Source organism: Lacerta agilis, chromosome 3 (assembly GCF_009819535.1).
Source record: "Lacerta agilis isolate rLacAgi1 chromosome 3, rLacAgi1.pri, whole genome shotgun sequence".
In the NCBI taxonomy this organism is placed as follows: domain Eukaryota; kingdom Metazoa; phylum Chordata; class Lepidosauria; order Squamata; family Lacertidae; genus Lacerta; species Lacerta agilis.
In genome coordinates this window covers 51,416,626-51,437,810 of record NC_046314.1, presented here as the reverse complement: position 1 = coordinate 51,437,810, position 21,185 = coordinate 51,416,626, and the positions used below count along the sequence as shown (strand labels likewise).

Genomic DNA, 21,185 nt, shown 5'->3' with positions numbered 1-21,185 from the left:
TTTCTAAAGAATAATGCTAGCCTTCCTTTTTTCCCCAGGACTACTGTAACCATTACTGATTTGTTTTGAGCACTTGAAATGCACTATATTTGTTTTTTTATTTAAATAAAAAGGTTGGATGGAGAAATTTTGTCAAGGGAAACGTGAGCCTGAGGCATTTTAACAACAGATTCGGAACATTTTGCGGCGTACCTCTCATTGTGCATATACCGCATGAGCACGTAGCAAAATCTTCATGCACTGGTTGAGATGTCATGCTCTACACTCAAGTTGGCACACTTTCCCGCTACACTGAAGTGTGACCTGGAGGAATATTTGTGACATTTAAAGTGACTCTTAACTGTTGTTAGCTAAGAAGGAGCATCACACGCTTATCTAGATAAAATGATTAGGCCATATATCATTTCCCATATATCATTGCAAAGCTCTAAATGGCCGTCCACTCTAGATAAGCAGAATCCCCTGCCAAGTCTGCCTGAAACATTAGCAACCAGGGCTGCCCCCAATTTTGATAGGACTTGTTCCATGTCCATAAATCTGGCTGAATTATAGCCCTAAGGGAAAGCTAACAATAAGATCCAAACTTTAGTGGCCTGGGGGGGAAAACTTTTCCTGACCTTTCCGTATTGCTGGCAGTGCCCTCTGTTCTAATGAGAAGCCACCATATAGATGTGCCGCTATAAACACTGACCTTGGAACAGCTGCAGCATTTACAATTAGATGTAGAAAGATCTGAAGCAAACTGGAGAACAACCCTCCCCTCAGCTGTTGCTCCTTGCAAGAGAAGACAGGCGATGGGAGAGCAGAGTGGGAAGGCCATTCTCTGGGGGTGACTGGCAGGCTAAGAGGTCAATCCATCCTCCATCCTCACAAGAGAATGCAAACATGGGGAGAAAAGGAAGCCTCATCCTGCCAAGTTCACTACCCCCTTTTATCCTAAGAGTAACACACAATATGCAAAAGTAAATAGCCAGCCAGAATAGAGCTCAGCACCCCTGCCTCTCTAGGATAGCCACACATGATGCAGAGGGAAAGCAGGTTAGGCAGAATCTTGCCCACTGACAGTGCAGTCCAGCACATGTTTTCAGTGGGGACACGAGTGGCACTGTGGTCTAAACCACTGAGCCTCTTGGGCTTGCTGATTGGAAGGTTGGCGGTTTGAATCCCCGCAGCGGAGTGAGCTCCCATTGCTCTGTCCCAGCTCTTGGCAACTTAGCAGTTCAAAAGCACGCCAGTGCAAGTAGATAAATAGGTACTGCTGTGGGAGGAAGGTAAACGGTGTTTCCATGCGCTCTGGTTTCTGTCACAGTGTTCCATTGCACCAGAAGCGGTGTAGTGATGTTAGCCACATGACTCAGAAAGCTGTCTGTGGACAAACGCTGGCTCCCTCGGCCTGAAAGTGAGATGAGCATCGCAAGCCCATAGTCACCTTTGACTGGACTTAACTGTCCAGGGGTCCTTTACCTTTTACCTTTTACTCTTTAGTAAATTTGTTTAGTTTGCAGCCCAATCTCATTTCTTTCTAAATATGGGTAGGGCTTGGAAAGCACAGACAACAGCTGGAAAATTAGATGGCCAGAACAGACGTTACAACTTTTCATTGTCATCTACCATAGCGAGCTGCCCCAGAATTTATTTGTTTAACCGCTTGCCTGGGGTGTATATTTTGATCCACTCCAGCAAAACATATTGGCTGTGCAATTCTAGGCATATTTGCTTGAAGTTAAGTCCCACTGCTGTACAATGAAACCTAGTCCCAGGTAAGTGTGTATAGGATTGCAGCTTAAGTGATGGATATTGGGGGCCTCCCAAATCCTAATTTCACATACACACTGCTGGGGGCTCAGCTGGTGATGACCGACCAGGAAAGAGATCTTGGTGTTGTGGGAGACAGCCAAATGAAATGTTGACCCTGTGTGTGACAGCTGTGAAAAGGGTGAATTCCATGCTAAGGATCATTTGAAAAGGAATCAAAACTGCCAATATCGTAACTCCTTTTCCAAGTAAGGTTGGGAAAGATTTCTGTCTGAAACCCAGGAAACCCTAAAACCCTGCTAGTCAGTGTGCAGACAATATTGAGCAAGATGGACCAGTGGCCTGAAGTGTTATAAGGCAGTTTCCCATCTTTGGGACATTTGAACTGAGAGTGGGAAAGATGAGTGAGAGAGGACATGATAGAGGTTTGCAAAACTGCACATGATGTGGAGAGAGTGATGCTTTTCTCCTCTCCAGGTATCTGGGGTCATCCAATGAAACTGATCAGTTGAAAATTCAGAGCAGACACTTCAAATACTTCTTTTACACACTGTATAGCTAAATTGTGGAATTTGCTGTCACAGGGTGTGTCAAGCACCTCCACTTTAGATGGATTTAGATAAAACATGGAGGTTAAGGATATCACTGGCTACTGACCATAGCAGCTATAGGCAACATCTAGAATTGGAGACAGCATACCTGCACGACAGCAGAGTGATGTTTCTGGACCACAGCAGGAGAACACTGCTGCCCTCATGCCCTGCTTTTGGATTTTCTATGCTTGCCCACTATGCAAAAACAGGATGCTGGCTGGACTAGATAAGCCTTTGATCTGATCCAGCAGGGCTCTTGTATTCCTAACATTACCGACACTAACAAAACCCTTGTAAAACATTAACCTCGGGGATGTTCCTTCTCAGTTGAACATGGAGAATGTTGACTGTTGAACACATTCAGGTTCTTGGCACACCAAATCTTCAGTCTGTTTTGCTTGCAAAACTCATACAATCAGATGGTGAAAGGAGAAATCTTTAATTCAACTTTCCTACAAATAAACATCTCATATATGTCCTTTCAAAAAAGAAGAGAAGAGAAGAGAGACCCAGTCACTGACCACTAGAAAGATACATACAATGAGTCTTCATATTAAATGGGGTCCTTTGTCTATCCAATTACTTCCCCACCCCAATTTTCTCCAGTTGTTGCTTTTGGAGCCTTTTCTTTTCTTTTCTTTTTTGAAGGGTCTCTTCTTTCATCATAAAACGTTCCTTGTATAAAAACCTTATATATACACATATGGATGGATGCATTATCCAATGCAATTGTTGTGCCAAACTCGGAGAAGTGCCACCTTAGTTGTCAAGTTTCTAGAATTCGAACAGTTGTCTCTTGAACAGCTGCATTTGTGTAAGCCGGGAGGGCAGGTGGCCTGTGCTAGTCACTTGCCACTCATCACCATGCTGAAGACTGAAAGGTCTCTCCATTAAAAAAAAAAAACCCAAACGTGCCTAGGAGTTTAGAATTCCTTTCTTTGTTTCTACAGTGGGAAGGACAACAATCCCATTTGCAACGTCTGAATATCTTCTCATGCTGCTTTGAAAAAGGACTGTGGAGGTGGGTTTTTGTGTTTTTTAAAAAATGTCAGTCAAAAAGACAAGTCCATGCCATCGTGCCAGCAGCAAACACATTTTGCTTCCTAAAGCCAGCAATTTCAAAGTCCTTCTTTGTCCATCTTGATTCTTTAGAATGGCCTGGCCACTCTTCATGGATGTGGAGCCACGCTTCCCTTTCAAGAGAAGAGAGGGTGTGCCCAACCCCATCATCACCCCATCATCATCTTAGGTCCTGTTGGTTGAAAGTTGAAGTCTAAGCAGCTTTTAGCTCCCACTGAATTCTTGTCCTTGAAATGTGACACGAGATACTGAAAGATGGAGGGGGACAAAGAAGATGGAGTTGTGGGGTGGTTGGGAACGCTTTAGAATCAGCAGTTCAGCTCAGGAGGGATCCACCACAGAAGGAATAACGGCGAGCTGTAAACCAAGATCAGAAGCTGTTACAAATCGACTCGATTCAGCTCTGTCACCACCAGTCCTACTTAGGCAGAGATCTGACTAGAGGGGAAGAAGAAAAGGTGGAAGGGCAGGTCTAAAACCAATAGAGGTCCTTGCTTTTATCCTGAGGCTGTAAACCTGAGAACAGAGAAAAGAGAGAGAGGGAGAGAGAAAGAGAAAATGGAAATAAAATAAAACAGAAAAGGGGGAGGAGCATAAATGTATAAGGATGGGCAGGGGTGGGGAAAGACAACCACCACCATTTTCTTGAAAGGGTAGGTAACCTGTGTAAAAGCATAGCAACAAGCTCTCAAAATACAAGAGGAAAACCCAAGTTCAAATAGATAGCTTCACAAGAGAATTTAGGGAATCCTGGTGGAAATCTGGTTTTGGCACTGCCCCTCACCTTTAGTTCCACATCTGTAAAAATGGGCACTTAGAACTGAGTCAAACATTTTCTAAATAGAGAGGTGACTTGACTATAAACCAGGCATTAACAATGGGTTGCCATTATGAGCCCTCACAAACACAAAGAGCTCACCCTACATGCTTATTAAGAGGATGGTGACAATTTAGAAAATTATACTATAGAGCTCAAGGACAGGAGCAACTCCATAAAAATACATATTAGGGGAGCAAATGGGAAACATTTGGAGGGGAAGCACCTGGACCCATTGTTGCTACCCCTTGGAGTCATCCCTGCTTGGGGAATAAATGCAATAGAGACTCACAAGAGATGTGACCAGTTTTATTTACAACTAGGCCCCTACAGGGATAATTGGTTTCACCCTTAGTCTTTTGAATTGTAGAATCCAGAATTCTTTCCTTAGAGAGGGAAAGAAAGAGAGAGACAAACACAGAGAAAGAGAGAGAGAGATGTTACCTAAGTTTGCACACCCACTAAACTAAAAATAAAAATAGTAACATCTGTATTATATGGAAAACATATAGGAGACATCTTCTCTAACAAGAAAACACATTCTCTATCAAGAATTTGATAAAAACTGAAAGTTTCTTGAGGAAAGGTTATGTTCATTTTGTGAACATGCTCCCTACGATAGTTGTGGACAGCTTTTGGACACCGAGGGCTGAATAAAAAGTTGCATCAAGGAATACTTGAACTTGGGCTCTCTGGTGTGTTTCCTAATATCACAATAATATTACCTATTTTTCTCAGTTTGCCTGCATCGGTGGCTTCAGGTGAGCCCACCTGTGATGTTTTGAAGCAGCTACACAACTATCACCATTCAGCTGTGGGGCGAGAATGTTTGCATGGATACGCCACACTTAATAACATGAAAGCTAGATTTTTCCTCTTGATAATTACAGTATTTTTTGCAGAAAGAGGCAAGAAAAGCACCTGTTAAGTTTAAAAATAAATAACTCAATTTTATGTCTCACTCTGTTTCTGTTTGGTGCCTTACTTTGTTTTCATGTGTCATCATTTAATTTTTTTAAATTATGGCTAAGGACCTCAAAAGCTGGAAATGGCCCCTGCCTCTCTGGACCTCTGAGAAGGACTGCGGGCAGGAATTGTATTCTATTACTGTTCATTCTGTTATTTGCATTTATTTGGGGTAGATACTGATGACGAACACACACAGACAAACACACACTATTCGGGATGTGATAAAAGGGTGGATGGACAGAAACAGAAAGCTACACCTGCCAGGCCTTACCTGTGTCCACATTGAGACCTAAACTCTGTGCCATTTCCCCTGCAGGACTGGCGAAAGGTGCTGGCGTTGTCCACGCTGAAGTGGCAGGCTCACTCTTGCCCAGCTCGCACGGAGGGCTGACAGGCGTGGGCACTGAGGCGGGTGTGAGGCGGTGGGGGCGCACAGAAGCGGCGGGCACCAGCAGGGAGCCGTAGCGAGGGTCAAAGTGAGGGCCGTAGACCTCATGCACAGTGGTGGGCCGAGGGTAGGCTGAGCTCTGTGTTCCAATGTAAGGGTGGTGGTGGTGATGGTGGTGGTGATGGGCAGGGTGCCAGGGCTCCGGGGGGCCCTGGTGGAGGTGGCTGTGCAGTGAGCCTGGAGAGTAAGGGTCCGCTGTGGCAAAGGGCAGTTCACTGTGGGCAGTGGCTGACAGTGGGCTGCCCAGGGACGCAGGCACTGAAGAGGGCTGGTACGTGCTGTTCCAGAAGGAAGGTGGGAAGCTGCGTTGGCTCATGGGGAATGATCCATCTGAACAAAGGAAGGTGGAGAAGGATGTCAGAGCTGCATCAGAAAGGTGTGATGTCCATTCCATTAACCACAAGGACACCTACTGATAATGCATGTGCTTTCTAGATAAGCATCCTTCCTGTACCCTGTTTCCAAGGCAAATTGTTTCACCAAAAGGGTCCTCAGATTAGCCCCTCTCCTGGGCTTTCACCTTGGCCATCAACCTCTTTTTCTGATTCACATCAAGAATAGAAGGGTGCCCTCCAGAAAAAGAGTCCCTTGAATTATAAAGGCTAACGCCATTTTTACCAGCAATGCTTTTTATAGGCAATTTCAATTGGTCAGCTGTAACTATGACTAAGGGCTCAGCCACACTCATCCTTCTGCTCCACACTTTCTAGGAAATGTACTCATTTTAAAGCTCTGTGTTCAAGCACTCCCTTCTCCCACTACTTACATCGGGGAAACCTGCTCTTCATTGCTGAATTGGGACAAACAGCAATTCAGGTTTTCTGTGGATTGCTGTTTGGTCCAATTCAGCGGTAAAGAACACGTTTTTGTGGGGAAAGTGCTGGGGGGGGGAGCACTAGGACAAGCAAGAAGCTTTAAAGCATGGACCTGTGTCTAGAAACGTGGCACAAAAGGAAGTGTGGATGAGCTTCCAGATGACCTGATTAACCAGCATTCAACCTGATTTGTTTATGGATAGATTAAGCCACATCAGCTGCTTGATGAGCATTCACCCTGACTTCTCTGTGGTGAGATTGGATTGCATCAAGCCACTGTTATCCCACAGAGTGCATTCCCCTGCCCATTTCCTTATTGTCAAAAGTCAGATATTGTGGGGAAGTGGGTTTGTTTCACAAAAGCTCAGAATCAGCTTTAATTGCACAACTTGAATTTGCTGGTATGCGATTGAAAGTCTTAAGTTTAGATGGAACCCTAATGTCAATTTTTACCTTTGCATCAAGTAAAGCCTCTGTCAAAATACAAAATAAGCATTAAAATCCACATTGGCTAGTATGTCCAACCAAGACCCTAGAAGCACGTTAAAAACTAACTAATTTATTATGGCAAAAGTTTGTGTGGATCATAGTCCATGTCATCAGGTACATGAAGTGCAGTTCTATTTGGCAGATACACATAGGAGTAAAGGGACGGGGAGAGTAAAGTTTGGCATTGTTTGGTAAAGTTTAATTGCAGTGAAATGCAAGTTGCAAGCTGACAATCTATTGATTTAAGTTAGTCATCATGTCCATTGATCACAATGGGTCTACAGTGATTAGGACTGAGGATGGATACATCCCATTTTCTGTGGCAATTCATTCACAACTGAAATGGAATGATCATAGCTTGCTTTTTATGTTCCATTGGCACTTAACTCCATCCTTTACATCCATATATATATCTTTATTGAAATTGGCTTAATTGTTACATGAGTTTGCTTTTGTATTCTGTCCGGCATTAAGAAGATTGGTTGAATAATATAACATGAGCACAGATTAGTTGTTTGGTGTCTTGTGTCAAAAGGAAACATATTCTGCACTTTCCTAACTAAAAAGTATATTATAGGCATCTTTCAAGAAAAATAAAAATGTCTCTAGTCCTCCAGAAACTTAACTCCACCCTGGTGAATCTTTTTAAAGAGAGAGTGCACTGAATGAGCCAGATGAACACTGAACCCTTGATTCCAGAAGAGATCCACACAGTGGGCAACCCATGATTCTCAAGAGCTCATAAGCAATTTGATTCCCACAGAGCAACAGACAATCTCAGCTGTCAATGAACCTTGAGGCAGATAACTGAACCCTAACAACATCTGATCTCAAGAGATTATCCTTGGGATTATTCTCACAGAATCCCATAGAGATAAAATCTAAATTACACTCTACACACACTTTTTTTATTGTTCTTAGGATACCATTGGGGGGGGGGGTCTCATGCAGCCACCACAAGGATCCCATCAGGTTGCAGAATAATCACTTGCCTTAACCAATGACACCTTGAGAGCTTCATGACTACGCGGGGGTTTAGATTTCTCATGACCAAGTCTCAATATGGAAGATCTGCATTCACAGTAAAGTAATGAGGGAGCTTGCAGATTTCTCTCAGAAATCTTAACAATGCTTCATTATAGACATGGTTATCACCTTTTTATTTTTTTTAAAAAACAGGCAGGGAAGACGCTTTGCGGCTGCGATCCTGCGCGCTCTTCCTCGGAAGCAAGCCCCGTGGAAATGTTTCTGAGGAAGCATGGCTAAGATCAGGCTGCAGCTCGAGACAACCGCATCCTGTGTGTATCCAAAACAACCCTTAGTGGCTCCTCGGGAGTTCAAATCGCGACCAAAGCAATCGCTGATCGGAGCAAGTGCTTTCCTACCAGGGCTGCCCTGCAAAATATTCGAGTACGCGGGAAAGTAGCGGAACTTGTTTAAGAACAAACGTACATCGGATCGGGTCCCTTAGCCGCTGGCTTCAAGCAGAATTACGAGTGTCTGGACTGGGGCCGACGTGACACGCTGCTTCCTGTAAGCCCCTAATTTTGGAGGGCTGCTGCGGTCCCACGGAAGCCCCCTCTAGAGTCACAGAGTCTGCCATGGACTCCTTTCTCTCTGTCGCCAGGAGGCATTTGAGTGGAGATCGGGGCCGAGCAGAAAGGATTAAGCTGCCCCTGGGATTGGGTTCCCAGGTGGTGCTGGACTACAACTCCCATTATCCCTCGGGCCTCGGCCACCGGTCCTTCTAACTAGGGATGATGGGAGTTGTAGTCCAGCAACAGCAGGGGACACAAGCTGGACTTAATGGTGGTGGAGCTCTTCCAGAGGGTAACCTGTCTATCACTTCGCTAAACTTACTTCCCAAAGTGGGGAAAGCAGACTTGCTGCGTCCGCGGACCCGCTTGCTCATCCCGCTGACCGGGACCCCTTGCTGGATCTCTGCCCCGAAGTCTTGCCCTTGACCGCACCGCTGCTCCCCATACGGCTAAGGTTCGAGATTTTGCAAGTTTTCCAAGGGTGATTTCTGCCCCAGTTTTTGCGCATTGCTGAAGGGCGACGCAGAAGCGCACTAAAGAAGCAAATCTGCACTTCCGATCTGGAAAACCCCGGGGCTACATCGAACAAAGTATGGTGGGAGCATGAGACTCTCGTGATCATGGGTTCGAGCCCCACGTTGGGCAAAAGATTCATACATTGCAGGGGTGGACTAGATGACCCTTGTGGTACCTCCAAACTCTACAGCTTTTTATTATTCTAAATAGCCAGGGAAACAGAAGTTGGACGGTCCCCAGTGGAAGCACGTTTACTTCGAGAGAGTGATGCCCGCAAATAATGGCTACTCGGAAGTAACAGTGAGGGTCGCTCCCAGGTATGGGGCTGCGGCCTGACTTTGGGACTTCTGCGTCTAGAATGGTGATGCCCGCGTTTAGACAAATATTGCTGAATTTCGAGATTTCTCCTTTTCAGTAGCTTGTTTCCTGGCTGCTGTGACTGTGCTTTGATATCCAAGTGTGTCATACATGGACGTAGCCAGGATTTTTGTTAGGGGGGCAGGCTTTTGTTACGGGGGGCGGGGCAGAACTTCAGGTTTGTATTGATTGGGGAGGGGAAGCTGCCCCCCCCCATGGATACGCCCATGGTGTCATACTCCGTACTGATTTTTAGAGAGCATCACCCAGTGTATCCAGAAATACCCCAGCCACCTCTTTCTTCACTAGAAAATGCCATATACTGCGGTGCAGTATTTCAAAATACAGGCAGCTTTTAAAAGAAAAAGAAAAAAGGTGATGGTAGTTGAGAATTGCCAATTTTAAAGATTTGCCTCTTTCTAAAAAGAAAGCAATTAGTTATCACACTAATTAGTAGCCTAATAACTTAGATAGCAATTAGTTATTACTGTTCATTACACTGTCCGCTTATAAAAATGATTAAAAACCCAGCAAGATCCACGAATCGAGAGTGAATGCGTGTTCTTAAACCCAACTTTTTCTCTCTCCCAGAAGTCGTTGCTTAGCATCATCTGGCTTAGCCAAAAAGATGGAAAAAGGCGAGGGGAGGTCCCATTATCCGTATTAAACAAAACACCTTGGAATCGAATGGAGAGGGAAGGAATGAGACACCCAGTCTGTGACTCTTGTTAAGTAACTGAATTTAAGGGGGTTGTCCTAAGCGCACATATTATGGGGGTACCTTTCATTGCTGAACAATTCCTTCAGAGTGAATGTACACATAATTGTGCCGTTAGCCCGTGCAATTCTACACTTGCATTTACTCCAGAGTCGGTGAATTCGATGGGGTTTCTCCTCCGGTAAGCTATGTGCTATAATTCCAGAGGATTCCAGACAGGAACACCCGCTGCTGCAAAAGCATTCCTACAACTATTTAAAATCACTTACTTTCTGTATTTTTGCTTCAGGGTCGCCTTATTTCTACAACGCCAGGAACCAGGACCTAAAAAGCATTAAGTAATATTTGGGGGACAAAGTCCCCCCCTCCAAGTAGCCTAACAGGTTTGGCGATGAGGCAGCTATGTTTTGCATCCCACGTCTTTTTATTCAGAAGTAAATGGTATTGCATCCCACTGAGTTTCCTCTCAAAAGTGTTGTTTGGGGGCTTTTCCTTTGCCTTCATCGGGCAGATTGGATTTGTCCTTTCTTAGAGCCCTGGAAAGAAAACCCCATTCTTAAATGTGCGATTTGCAATTTTGCACACCTGGAAAACCCCGGCCTCTCTCCCCATCCGGCCTCTCCCTCGCCTTCTGCGTTGCCGGATTCGTTTCTCCCCCCCATGGAATCAAAACGCTCCTCCCTATCTGCATCCATGCGTTTCCCCGCGCCCTATGTCCCCTGCCCCATATCGGCGGCCATCACGGGGGCGGGGTGTCTGTTGGTCAAAGGGAACTGTCTCTTGCTGCGACCTTTCGCCTCCCGATCGCTCTTTCATGGGACTGATTAATTTCGGGATTAATATTCTTCACTCTAAAGAGTCTTTAGAGTGAAGAATATTAGTCCCGAAATTAATCAGTCCCATGGAAGAATCCATTTTAAAAAAGGAAAAGTTGATACTACGATCCTGTAATCTCTCTTTCTGGAAGTAAACCCCCATGGAGTTCAGACGAGCTGCTTCCAGGGTGAAAATGGATGGTTTTGCAAGCGCGTTCTCTCTCTCTCTCTCTCTCTCTCTCTCATATCAATGTTTAATTGGTTGTTGTTTTTTTAATGCTTGGTGTCCCCTCCCCATGTTTTGAACTGTTCTTATTTTTATCTGTAAACCGCCTTGAGTCCCTGGTCAGGGGAAAATCCGGGGTATAAACTAACTAACTAACTAACTAACTAATTGTATTGTTATAATGTAAATTGTTAGAGAGCAACCCAGCCGCGTGTCCTCCTGCAATAAGTCTTGTTTTCTCGTGTCCAGGTTGTTAAAAAAAGCCCAATAACCACAAAATCACCATCCTCCTCCCGCCCCTGTTCCTTTAACAGCTGCTTGATATGCAGGAATTAACAAGCGCCGCTTTTCGCCGCCGAAAGAGAAACGGAATCCGCTGCTAATTGCTGCAGCTCAAGCGGCGGCTCACGGCGCTGGCGCGGCCCAAGCCTCCGGCATGCTGGTCTCGCTCGCCCGGGCGCAGACGCCCCAGCTTGTTTCTCCCTTCCCCCAGTTGCGCTCCCCGAGGGGCTGCCGAGATTTTGACAACGGCCACTTGCGGGCCACAAAGGGCAGGGCAGCCCTCTGCCCTTCTCGGCCGGCAGCTGCTCCAGGGAGACCTTGCTGGGCCATTTGTTTTGTCTTTCTGAAATTCCGGCAGCTGAGTTGCCCTCGTCGGGGATTTTTGGAGTTTGGCAGGAAAGGGGGTAAATTCATTTCTCTCCCCCCTGTGAAAAGTTTAGCCCTGTAAAGTCCAGAAAGTGGAACTTTAATAATAATAATGCAAACTTTGGAAATGTACAAAGAGGTAAGGTTAAATTTTTAAACTGGATTAAACTTGTGTTTTCAAAACTACACACTTTTTGATCCAATATGTGTGAGCAGAAATGTATCAGCTTGGAGAATTTAGTAAGAGAAACATCACCTTTCACAGGCAAGCTACCTTGGATTGAGCCGAACTTTTGGTCCAGCTAGACCAGAACCGTCCACAATGATTGGCAGAAACTCTCAATTCAGACAAGGGACATTCGCAGCCCTAGCTGGAGATTTGACGTTCTGCAGGTAAAACAGGTGCTCTACTAGCTACCATTGCACTGCCAGACAGGGTTTAGTTTGCAAGCAGGTTATTGAGATAAATGGGATGCTGGCAACTGGCGCTTTTTTAAAAGAAAAGAAAAAATACTTTAAGGCAAATGGAAAGGTTAGATCTAGATTCAATTGAATAAAGCATGGACTGGCATGTCAAAGGTGACACGGCAACTTCAGAAAAAAATGCATGCAGGTAGAGAACCCATCCCAAAACAAATTCCAGTGTGGACGCACCCCTAGCCTGTTTTTCTTTAAAAGTTCTAACTCTCCTATATTCTATTCAATATAGAATAGAATTCTATAATAGAATTCCCTTCCATTCATATGCATAGAAGTTCATGGACCTACAGGACAATTCAAAACACATCATACACAACCCACCTTTTGCAGTGGAAAAGATTTAGGCTGTAATCCCGGAAGTACACCTCACTGAACTCAGTGGGGCTTCCTTCTGAGTAGGGTTGCACTGCCAAACAGCACAGAGCATGGAGGTGTATAGATGAAGGTACTCCAGCAGATGTAGCTATAGGTACCTGGTCCTCCAACTCCCATTCACCCCCATGGCCAGGGAAGCAGCTGGTTTTGCCACTTTGTATTTTTACCAAATACAGAAGTGCCCTGCAGGATCAGACGCAGCCTTCTAGTTCAGCATCTCTCTTCACACAGTGGCTGACCAGATGCTTGCTATCAGAAGGCCACAAGCAGAGCAAGAAGGCAAAGAGTCCCCCCACTCCACCGCAAATAGTTTCAGTGATATACTGTGTCTGAATATGGAGGCTTCATATAGTTTTCACACACTTAACTGTTCTATTAAGATCAATAGGATTTAGAAGTGCCTAATCTGAGCCTGAAGATCCTGAAGTTGAAGCTCCAGTACTCTGGCCACCTCATGAGAAGAGAAGACTCCCTAGAAAAGACCCTGATGTTGGGAAAGATGGAGGGCACAAGGAGAAGGGGACGACAGAGGATGAGATGGTTGGACAGTGTTCTCGAAGCGACTAGCATGAGTTTGGCCAAACTGTGGGAGGCAGCGGAGGATAGGGGTGCCTGGCGTGCTCTGGTCCATGGGGTCACGAAGAGTCGGACACGACTGAACGACTGAACAACAACAATCTGAGCTGGCCACATCCTTTACTCAGAGCATTCAATGCATCTAGTGTTGGGAATCTGATAATAATATGTTTTCGTGGCTCATTGCTTCCTTCCCCCACTGTTTTGGAAGCAAGGCACAAAAGATGAAATATATGCCCCTCATTGCTTCCAATTAAAGTTTGTTTGTGGATTCTTGCAGGCTGCCATTTATTCATAAATAAGGCCCATCACCAACTCCCAAGTGAGCCTACAGGATTAAAGCCTTGGTGAATGTGATTATTCCTGGATTCATTTATCGGAGCAGCTACTACAGACCATTAAAGCTGTGATCCTATGTACCCTTATCCTGGGACTAAGTCACATAAGGCCAAATCAATAATACTGTATAGTCTTAGGCTGTGTACACACTTCTGTTTACTATGCATCCAGCGTGTTACCAATGCTAGTTTGGAACGATGTTAGCCATATATATCCTGCAATTGCTTATGAAATACATTGTTTTGATGCATCTCTCCCCCCCCCCTTAAAAAGCCCCAGCTTTGATCCAGATTGGGAAACAGAAGGACCTAGCTGTGTTTTAAGCTGGTACAGTGTACACAATCTTTATTGTCTTAGCTCCCTTCCTAATTCCAAAGGGGATGATCTTTTATAGGTGATTATAAAATGTGTCAGCCATTATGTTTGCACACATGCGATATAATTCTGCCCCAGCCACTCCACACTTTCCCCACTGCAGACATAGAACTCTGTGGGTTATGCCGAACACATCTATTCACAGGTGAGCAGCACACCCAGGTTGTAACAAATGCCCCTTGCTTCAAAGCGTTAGATCCCATTCAAAGTCTGTATCCAGGTCACTGCTGGTCCCTGAGCTGCCTGGCTTTCAACAACAGCTATCACACCTTACGGCTATAGTGGCACAACATTGCGTGCTAATTCTCCCTAGCCCCATGCGTGGACTACAGTTCCCTGCTGGAAAGGCATCAGTAGTTAAGCCAGATTCAAAGAGTTTCCTAGTGCAGGCGCAGACAGACCAGGCAGTGAGGGTCCCGCAGGGCAAAGAGGCTTATCAGCTCACCCCTCCAAGAGCTGGAGCTCCTCATGGCAGCCTTCGTGCTGGAACTGCTGGGTGAGTAGCTGCTGGGCTGGCTGAGGGCTCGGCTGAAGTGCTCGTCCACCACAGCACTGATGTCCCCTTGGAAATAGGTGAACAAGACGCATCTGGAACTGATGACTTCGGCCTCCGGGGGGCGCTCTTTCTCCGGGCTGCACTCTTCCTCTTTGATGCTGGCAGGGGCTGTGTGGCTGGAGAAGGAGCTGCTGGCACTGCTGCCACTTGTGCTGGCGCTCTCCGCGGCTTCCTGCATCTTCGAGTAAAAGGCTAGTTTCTGTGGAAGAGAGCAAAAGGCAATCAAGGTCCGTGCACACATGCCTGCCCCATCGGATATGTGCCAATGGCTCCCCTGCCACACATTTGCATTTCGAGGGCAATGAGGCAGCAGGAAAGCTCTGCCTCTCAACCCCAGTTTTTGTGTATATAAATAAATGAAATCCAACAATCCCCAGTCTCTTCTACAAACCCACCCATGTAGGAGCCTCTCTCTGTGCATCAGAAGGGAATGAGGTCTGGAGGAGGAAAGCATGCATACATTGGGCTGGTGGACTGATAGACATACATAACTTTTAAAAGTGTGTGTAATGAAATTCAGAACCAGTGTGGTGTAGTGCTTAGAGGGTTGGACTAGGACTTGAGAGATGAGGGCTCAAATCTCCACTCAGCCATGAAGCTCCCTGAGCCAGTCACAGTCTGTTAGCTGCTAAGCTACCTCACAGGGTTCTTGTGAGAAGAATATTGAGAAAAAGAGAACCATGCACGCCCTAACAAACAAACAAATACAATTAAGCACTCTGATCAATGACTGGTGGTATTATTGTTATCCCAGACTGAAAGTTTCTTTGGCTACAAAAACTCACATTGCAATAGCTTTATTTTTTTAACAATAAAAAAGCTGGGGATGGGACGGGAGACCAACAGTCCACACGTCTGAACTGTCTGCAGGCGTCTGACCTATGTTAGCTCAGGTGGAGACTTGGTGAAGCAGGGGTGGGTAGAAGGGACATGTGAACGCAACACTCAAATTGCACGGATTCCTACGAAGGCAAGCTTTGCCTTTCATCAGTGGGCAGATTTAGCACACTGTGGTTTGCGCCTCGGTCAGGTTTTACAATCTCCTGAATCACAAACCTTTCAGACAAGAGAACTTGGAAGGGCTTTGCTCCAACGGTTCTGGCTGAAGGAGCTGCTGGATCGCAGCAAGCTGCCCCGTCCCTTTCTCTGGAGGGAAAAGGCTCTCTTTTCCTACTCAAAGCGTACACTTTGAATCCAAGCAAACCGACCCAATTCCCTGGGCTTGGAGGGCTGCGGCCAGCGGAGAGCAGTAAGAAGCTACGGGCTCCAGGTTTCTCTGTTTGGCTAGCGCGCTTCGCACGCAGCGCCGGCGGAAAATTTGGCGCAGTGCCTGGCTAGTCGAGGCCGACGCGCCGCTGAGAAGGGCCCTCGGAAAGCAGCCGCGCAGGCCGGACAGAAGCGAAGGCACCGCTCCTGCTCTCTCCGATCCGTATTTTGCAAGAGGAGCGGGGAAACAAAAGCAAAACCGGGGTGGAAATGGACCAGGCAACGGCCCACGTCCGCGGCATCCCTCTTCCAAGCTAGCCCGAGACAGATGGAGCAGGCGGAGGATCCCATTTCTTCTTAAAGATAAGAGGTGACACCAAGTGTCCAAATTAAACAAACAAACCACCTTGCGCATGAAAGCGCTGCGCTTTAACAATGTCCGAATGGGACACAATGAGGATCGAAATCCAGAAGATCCGGAAGGTGTTCGTGTACTTTGGTTTCTTAAACGAAATAAAAGTATGCCAACAGCAAAAAGCCCTGTTGATTCTAAGAGACCGGAATGGCAGGCCAGAGATCGCCCTTAATCTGGTTATTCGCGTGAAATTACTCTTGGTGAAGGGCCCCTAGCTGGAGCTCAAACCTTTTCAAAACCTTTTCAAAAGCAAGTGAAGGAGAAACAGAGAGTCCCACGTAGTGGGCGCGAGGAGGATGTTGTTTCAAACATGTGGTCCGGAAGACTATTTTCTGAGCTTAGTTCTAGTAGGAGCAAGAGCCGGCGGGAAAGCCACGCAACTGGCAGGACTTGAACTCGTTTGGGAAGAACAGCGCCGCTTGGCACCGGGGGGGGGGGGTGAGGGAGGGCGGGGGGGGGGGGGAGAGAGAGAGATGTACTTCCGACGGGACCAGATTATTTTTCACTGGGTTCTTTGAGAGAGATCTCGAAGGCCTGCTAAATGTTTTCCACGTTTGCTTTGCCGCGGTTAGCGTGTCTGCAGCTGCTGCTGCTGCTGCTGTTGCCGCCGCCTCCGTCAAGGGCCATCAAAATGCAAAATGAATAATTGGCTTCGGACACAACGCAAAAGTCCTGGAGGGAGAGTAAGAAGACGTTGGATGGGGCGGGAGGCGAAGCAGCCAGGCTCGTCGCTCTTTAGATTTCTGCGATTTAATTATGCTATGATGTGGCCATCTCAGGAGCAGAGCAGCTTTAAAAGCAGGTTAGAGACGCATTCGCGGAACCGTCAGTCAGTGGCTACTGGCCACAAGGGCTACTTGCACGGCCAGAGGTCTGTTGTGCCTGCGAATAATACGAGTCGCGGGGGTGGGGGGAACAGCAGGAGGAGGGAAGGACTCCTGCCTTCGTGGCCTGCTTGGGGCCTTCCCAGAAGATTTGGTTGGGCACGGTGCGACATAGGACGGTGGGCCTGATCCAGCAGGACTCTCCTTATGCTGGAGCGATTTGGGAGCGTATTCTGACCCACGCCTGCCTCAGTTCCTGCGCTGACCGGCCTCCCACTCCAAGCAGCAGATACTGGAGGGAGCGACCGGCACCCAGAGAGGCCAGCAAATTATTTTTCATTCGCTCCATTTTCATCACCACGGAGGGCCCTGAGAGCGGCATCTTTCGGCTCGTCACTAATCTGAAAGACTGACAAACCAAACGGGACTCTTATCCTTCCCCTGCTGTGTGACTTTCCCATTTCCTCGAGCTGCACCTCCTCGCGTGGAATGCACAATTGTAAGGTCCTCGGGGCAGGAAGCTTTCCTTCTTTTTGCTTCGTTACTGTGACAAAGCATCAGGCGCATCGGCTTGGACATGCCACTCCTGTCCGTGTCCCCAGACGGGTCACCAGAAATGTCCCATTTTTAATACAGTCTTGGGGAAGGAAAATGAGGTACCGCGATCTCCAAATCCTACTAATAATCATCAAGGTGGTTCAGAAGCCAGGCGCCACCACAGCAAGGAGTCGGCATAGGGAACTGGGTCCTTTCTCAAGGGACCCTATTGTGACCAGCCTTGCAGAACTATCTGAGAAAGAGCCTCCTGACAAATTACGAATTACAAGCATTATTCTCCGTACATCGGTGGGAAGAGGAAAGAATAGCGAGGGCTACGCTTGGGACGTTATGGCGGAAGGAAGCAACTCGTGGGACTATTATCTGACATTCATTCGTTTTATGGAGGAACCTGAATCGACGGGGCAGACGTTCCTAAGGATTTCAAAATGAACTAAATTGGTTTAGCCGCCGGCTGCGTCCTGCAGAGCCTAACTTCGCGTTATCAACCACATTTCTTTGGAAGCAAACGCCTAGGATTGTTGGGCTTGTTCCGTTTAAGACGGTCATGAAATACAGAAAGAGTGTCGGACTGAATGTCGCCTGCTATCTGTTCCTTTAATGCTGCGTTTCAGTTTTCCTTGCAAACCGAATTTCTATTCCGCCCGCACAATGAAACAATTTTGAATTTCTTTTGCTGTGCAAGACGGGCTTTATATGGCAATATTTCCGCATTTTGACAGATCCCCCCCCTTAATGATAATATAGGTACTATTATTTTTATCTGAACTCTTCAAGAACCAGAATTTATTTCTAGCTAAAAACAACAACCCCACTCACATTCGTTAAAGAGGCACGTTAGCTTCCGACACAATACAATTCAGATCGCCTTGATTCAAAAAAGGTTGCTCTAGCGACGGAAATTAAAACGAATTGCTTCTCTTATTTGAAACAACGAACCGAGAGGCAAGTGAAGGCGCCTGTCTCGGATTTATCGCCGCGAATTTTGCATGCAAACGAACAGGGCTGAAACATTTTGCCACTTCCGAGTCCAGAGTTCTGAACTTTCTTACAAAAAGCTGCGGAACGCGTCCCGTCTGCTTAGCTTAGGAAATTAACCGGAAAAAAAGATTAAAGCTCACCGAAAATTGCAATGGCCAGAGAGAACGAAATTGCAGGAAGCGATTCTAGACAGGTTTCTAAAAATAAAACAATCATTTGGGATAGTTTGCTTTTATACAGCGTATTCCGAGTCCAAAGCAATCCACGCCGTTAGCTCAAGACATCCACGCAAGGAAGGCCAGCGTTACTGCACTTAAGGCTGCGAAGAACGAGGTAGAAATGGCATTTCGAAAGCCACCCCTGGAATTAGTGGCTGAACTATAGTTCCAACTCCTGTTACAATCTCATTAACACTTCTAACCATTACAGTCGTTCTCCCATTCCTGAAAACAAGTTTAAATCCCATTGGTGTCCAGGGGTAATATACATATTTTTAAGTCCGACTGGCGCGCAGGCTGAGCTCGCTGCGAAACATCCCCACCAACCACCCCGAGAGCACTTCCTATTCCGAACGAGAACACGTTTGCAAAGAAAACCAAAATAAAATCAGCACAAGTCTGACTAAAACGGAACCATGTGCTAGTTCAATTCCCCCAGAAGTCGAGGGGACCCCGATCCATTTGCATTTCAGCCCAAGTGAGCTATCAGAAAGAACTTTCTGACGGTAAGAGCTGTTCGACAGTGGAACGGGCTACCACGAGAAGTGGTGGATTCTCCTTCATTGGAAAGGTTTTAAGCAGAAGTTGGATGGCCACCTGTCATGTATGACCTAAATTGAGATTCCTGCAATGCAAGGGGTTGGACTAGTTGACCCTTGAGACTCTCAACTCTATAATTCTATTATTCATTCAGGGAAAGCCAAGTGGGGCGGGAAATGGAGCGATACAAGAAGTTGAGCCCCAGGATTCCCTTCACCTTCTCCCCCCCGCCCAGCAAGATTCCTCCGGCTGTGCTCACAAGTCACCCCCGACGCATTATTGTGCCAAGCTCGAGGTAGAATTCTAGAATCATAGAACTGGAGGGGATCCCGAGGATCATCTAGTCCACCCCCTGCAATGCAGGAATCTTTCGGCCAACGTGGGGCTCGAACTCACTAGCCTGAGATTAAGAGTCTCATGCTCTACCAACTGAACCATGCCAGGGTATATGCCAGGCCAGTGGCAGCAGGAAAGAGGCGGTGCAGCCACCCCACCCTCCTCGACAGTGCCCGGGGCTTCCCCACCTCCCCCACCCACCCTCCGCCCCCGGCGACTTACCTGGTGGTAAGGGCTATAGGCGGCTGCGAAGTACGGCTGGGGAGGACCATAGACTTGGTACATCACATCCAGGCAGCTCATGGCGAAAGGCAGCCGCGACTCCGGCAGCGGAGCGTCAATTCTGGCCCGGCGGCTGCATAGGGGGTTTTCCGATCGAGGGAGGGCGCCGCGGGCCGCCCGCCCCTCGAGCAAGGAAGGGGCGGGGAAGGAAGGAAGCGCGCGCGCGCCGGAGGAAGGGAACCTGGCCCTGCCCCGCCGCTGTCAGCGAGCGCAGCGCCAGTCCACGCGCCCACGAGAAACAGGCGCGGCGGGCGCCAGCCGGGAAGCATTTAAACCGCACGCTTGGCGTCAGGCGGGGGCGGGGTGGCCGCGGACCAATGGAAAAACGCCCAGCGCGCACGCGCGCCACTCTGCCCAGGTGCTCTGTGACAGTCCTCCCTCGCGCCGCCGCCGGTGCCTGTGTCTCCCCACCCACCACCTCCTGGTGTGTTCGGAGCCCATCGCCAGAGCGACGGTAGATTCCGCCCTTCCGTGCACGTGCTTTGCATTGTGTGTGTGGTGAGGGGGAACCCAGGGGAGGCTGCAGGCAAGCAGGAAGAAGGGCGATTGATGCCGCGAAGGAAAAACTAGTCCAGGTGTTGTTTGTTTCTACCGTGCTCTTCAGACCGGAAGGTCCACAGAGCGCATCACGTGCAGCCAAAGCAGCCAGTCCCTAACTTGCAAACTAAATAAATAAATAAATAAAAATCAACGCATATACTGTATATAAAAGCAGAGTATGAGGAGGGAATGCAGCCAGGACGCGAGAATCGATTAATAGAACTTTGCAATTCTATGGTTCTTTAAGCTGCATGTACTAGAGCAGAGTATTTGAGAGAAAGCAACGAACACAAGCTGAATATCTGGAGGATTCTGTTCAGCGGCAGGAGTTGCCTCCTGGGGAATATTGCTCCCTTCCACACCACATCTCTGCTGTGGCAAGCAGGGGCGTAGCAAGGTAAATTGGTACCCGGGGGCAAAAAAATTTTTTGTCCCCCCCCCTGGCATGGGAAGGTCAGGTGTTACCCGATGCGAAAAATTTATTGTGTCAACCCCCCATTGATTCCCCCCTCGCAAAAATGGTTTTATGTTATAATAATAATAACAAGTAATAATAATAAACTTTTATTTATATCCCACCCTCCCCAGCCGAAGTCGGCTCAGGGTGGCTAACATCAGATACATAACATTGGTATAAAATCAAACAATAATTAAATTACCTCCTAAAAACATCTCAAAATCAAATTAAAGTCTAATTAGATGGCTTTACACAGGGTTAGGGTTGGGAACAGTAAAGTGTTCTCTGAACTGACATTTCAGCCTTTATGACATAGGATAACAGCCAAGTGAACAGCTATTTT

At 47.1% G+C, this 21,185-nt stretch overlaps 1 protein-coding gene across 5 annotated transcripts; it reads right to left on the bottom strand.

Annotated features, from left to right (window-relative positions):
* Positions 1–2,768: 2,768 nt before the first annotated feature.
* VGLL2 (vestigial like family member 2) lies at positions 2,769–19,975 on the bottom strand. 5 transcript variants are annotated; one of them, XR_004426222.1, is made up of 5 exons: positions 19,786–19,975; positions 14,375–14,684; positions 5,486–5,992; positions 4,538–4,631; positions 2,769–3,944 (listed from the first exon to the last, which is right to left on the bottom strand). XR_004426222.1 is itself a non-coding variant. In XM_033143670.1 (5 exons), exons 1-4 carry the CDS (start codon positions 19,864–19,866, stop codon positions 4,597–4,599), a joined length of 933 nt encoding a protein of 310 aa, XP_032999561.1. In that variant the 5' UTR covers positions 19,867–19,975; the 3' UTR covers positions 2,769–3,944; positions 4,595–4,596. The 5 variants fall into 5 exon arrangements, 4 of the variants coding, with proteins under 4 accessions (XP_032999561.1, XP_032999562.1, XP_032999558.1 ...); XM_033143670.1 differs by having other exon boundaries at positions 4,595–4,631; XM_033143671.1 differs by having other exon boundaries at positions 2,769–3,785; positions 4,595–4,631.
* Positions 19,976–21,185: the final 1,210 nt, after the last annotated feature.

What these genes read in the sequence shown, in the direction of transcription:
- VGLL2 (XM_033143667.1), bottom strand. Translation starts at nt 19,866, where the DNA reads ATGAGCTGCCTGGATGTGATGTACCAAGTCTATGGTCCTCCCCAGCCG. An exon ending in GAGCTCCAGCTCTTGGAGGG is followed by an intron (nt 5,993 to 14,374) that starts GTGAGCTGATAA and finishes TCCTTTGTTCAG; the next exon opens with ATGGATCATTCCCCATGAGC. An exon ending in AGGTCTCAATGTGGACACAG is followed by an intron (nt 3,945 to 5,485) that starts GTAAGGCCTGGC and finishes CTCTGTTCTCAG; the next exon opens with GTTTACAGCCTCAGGATAAA.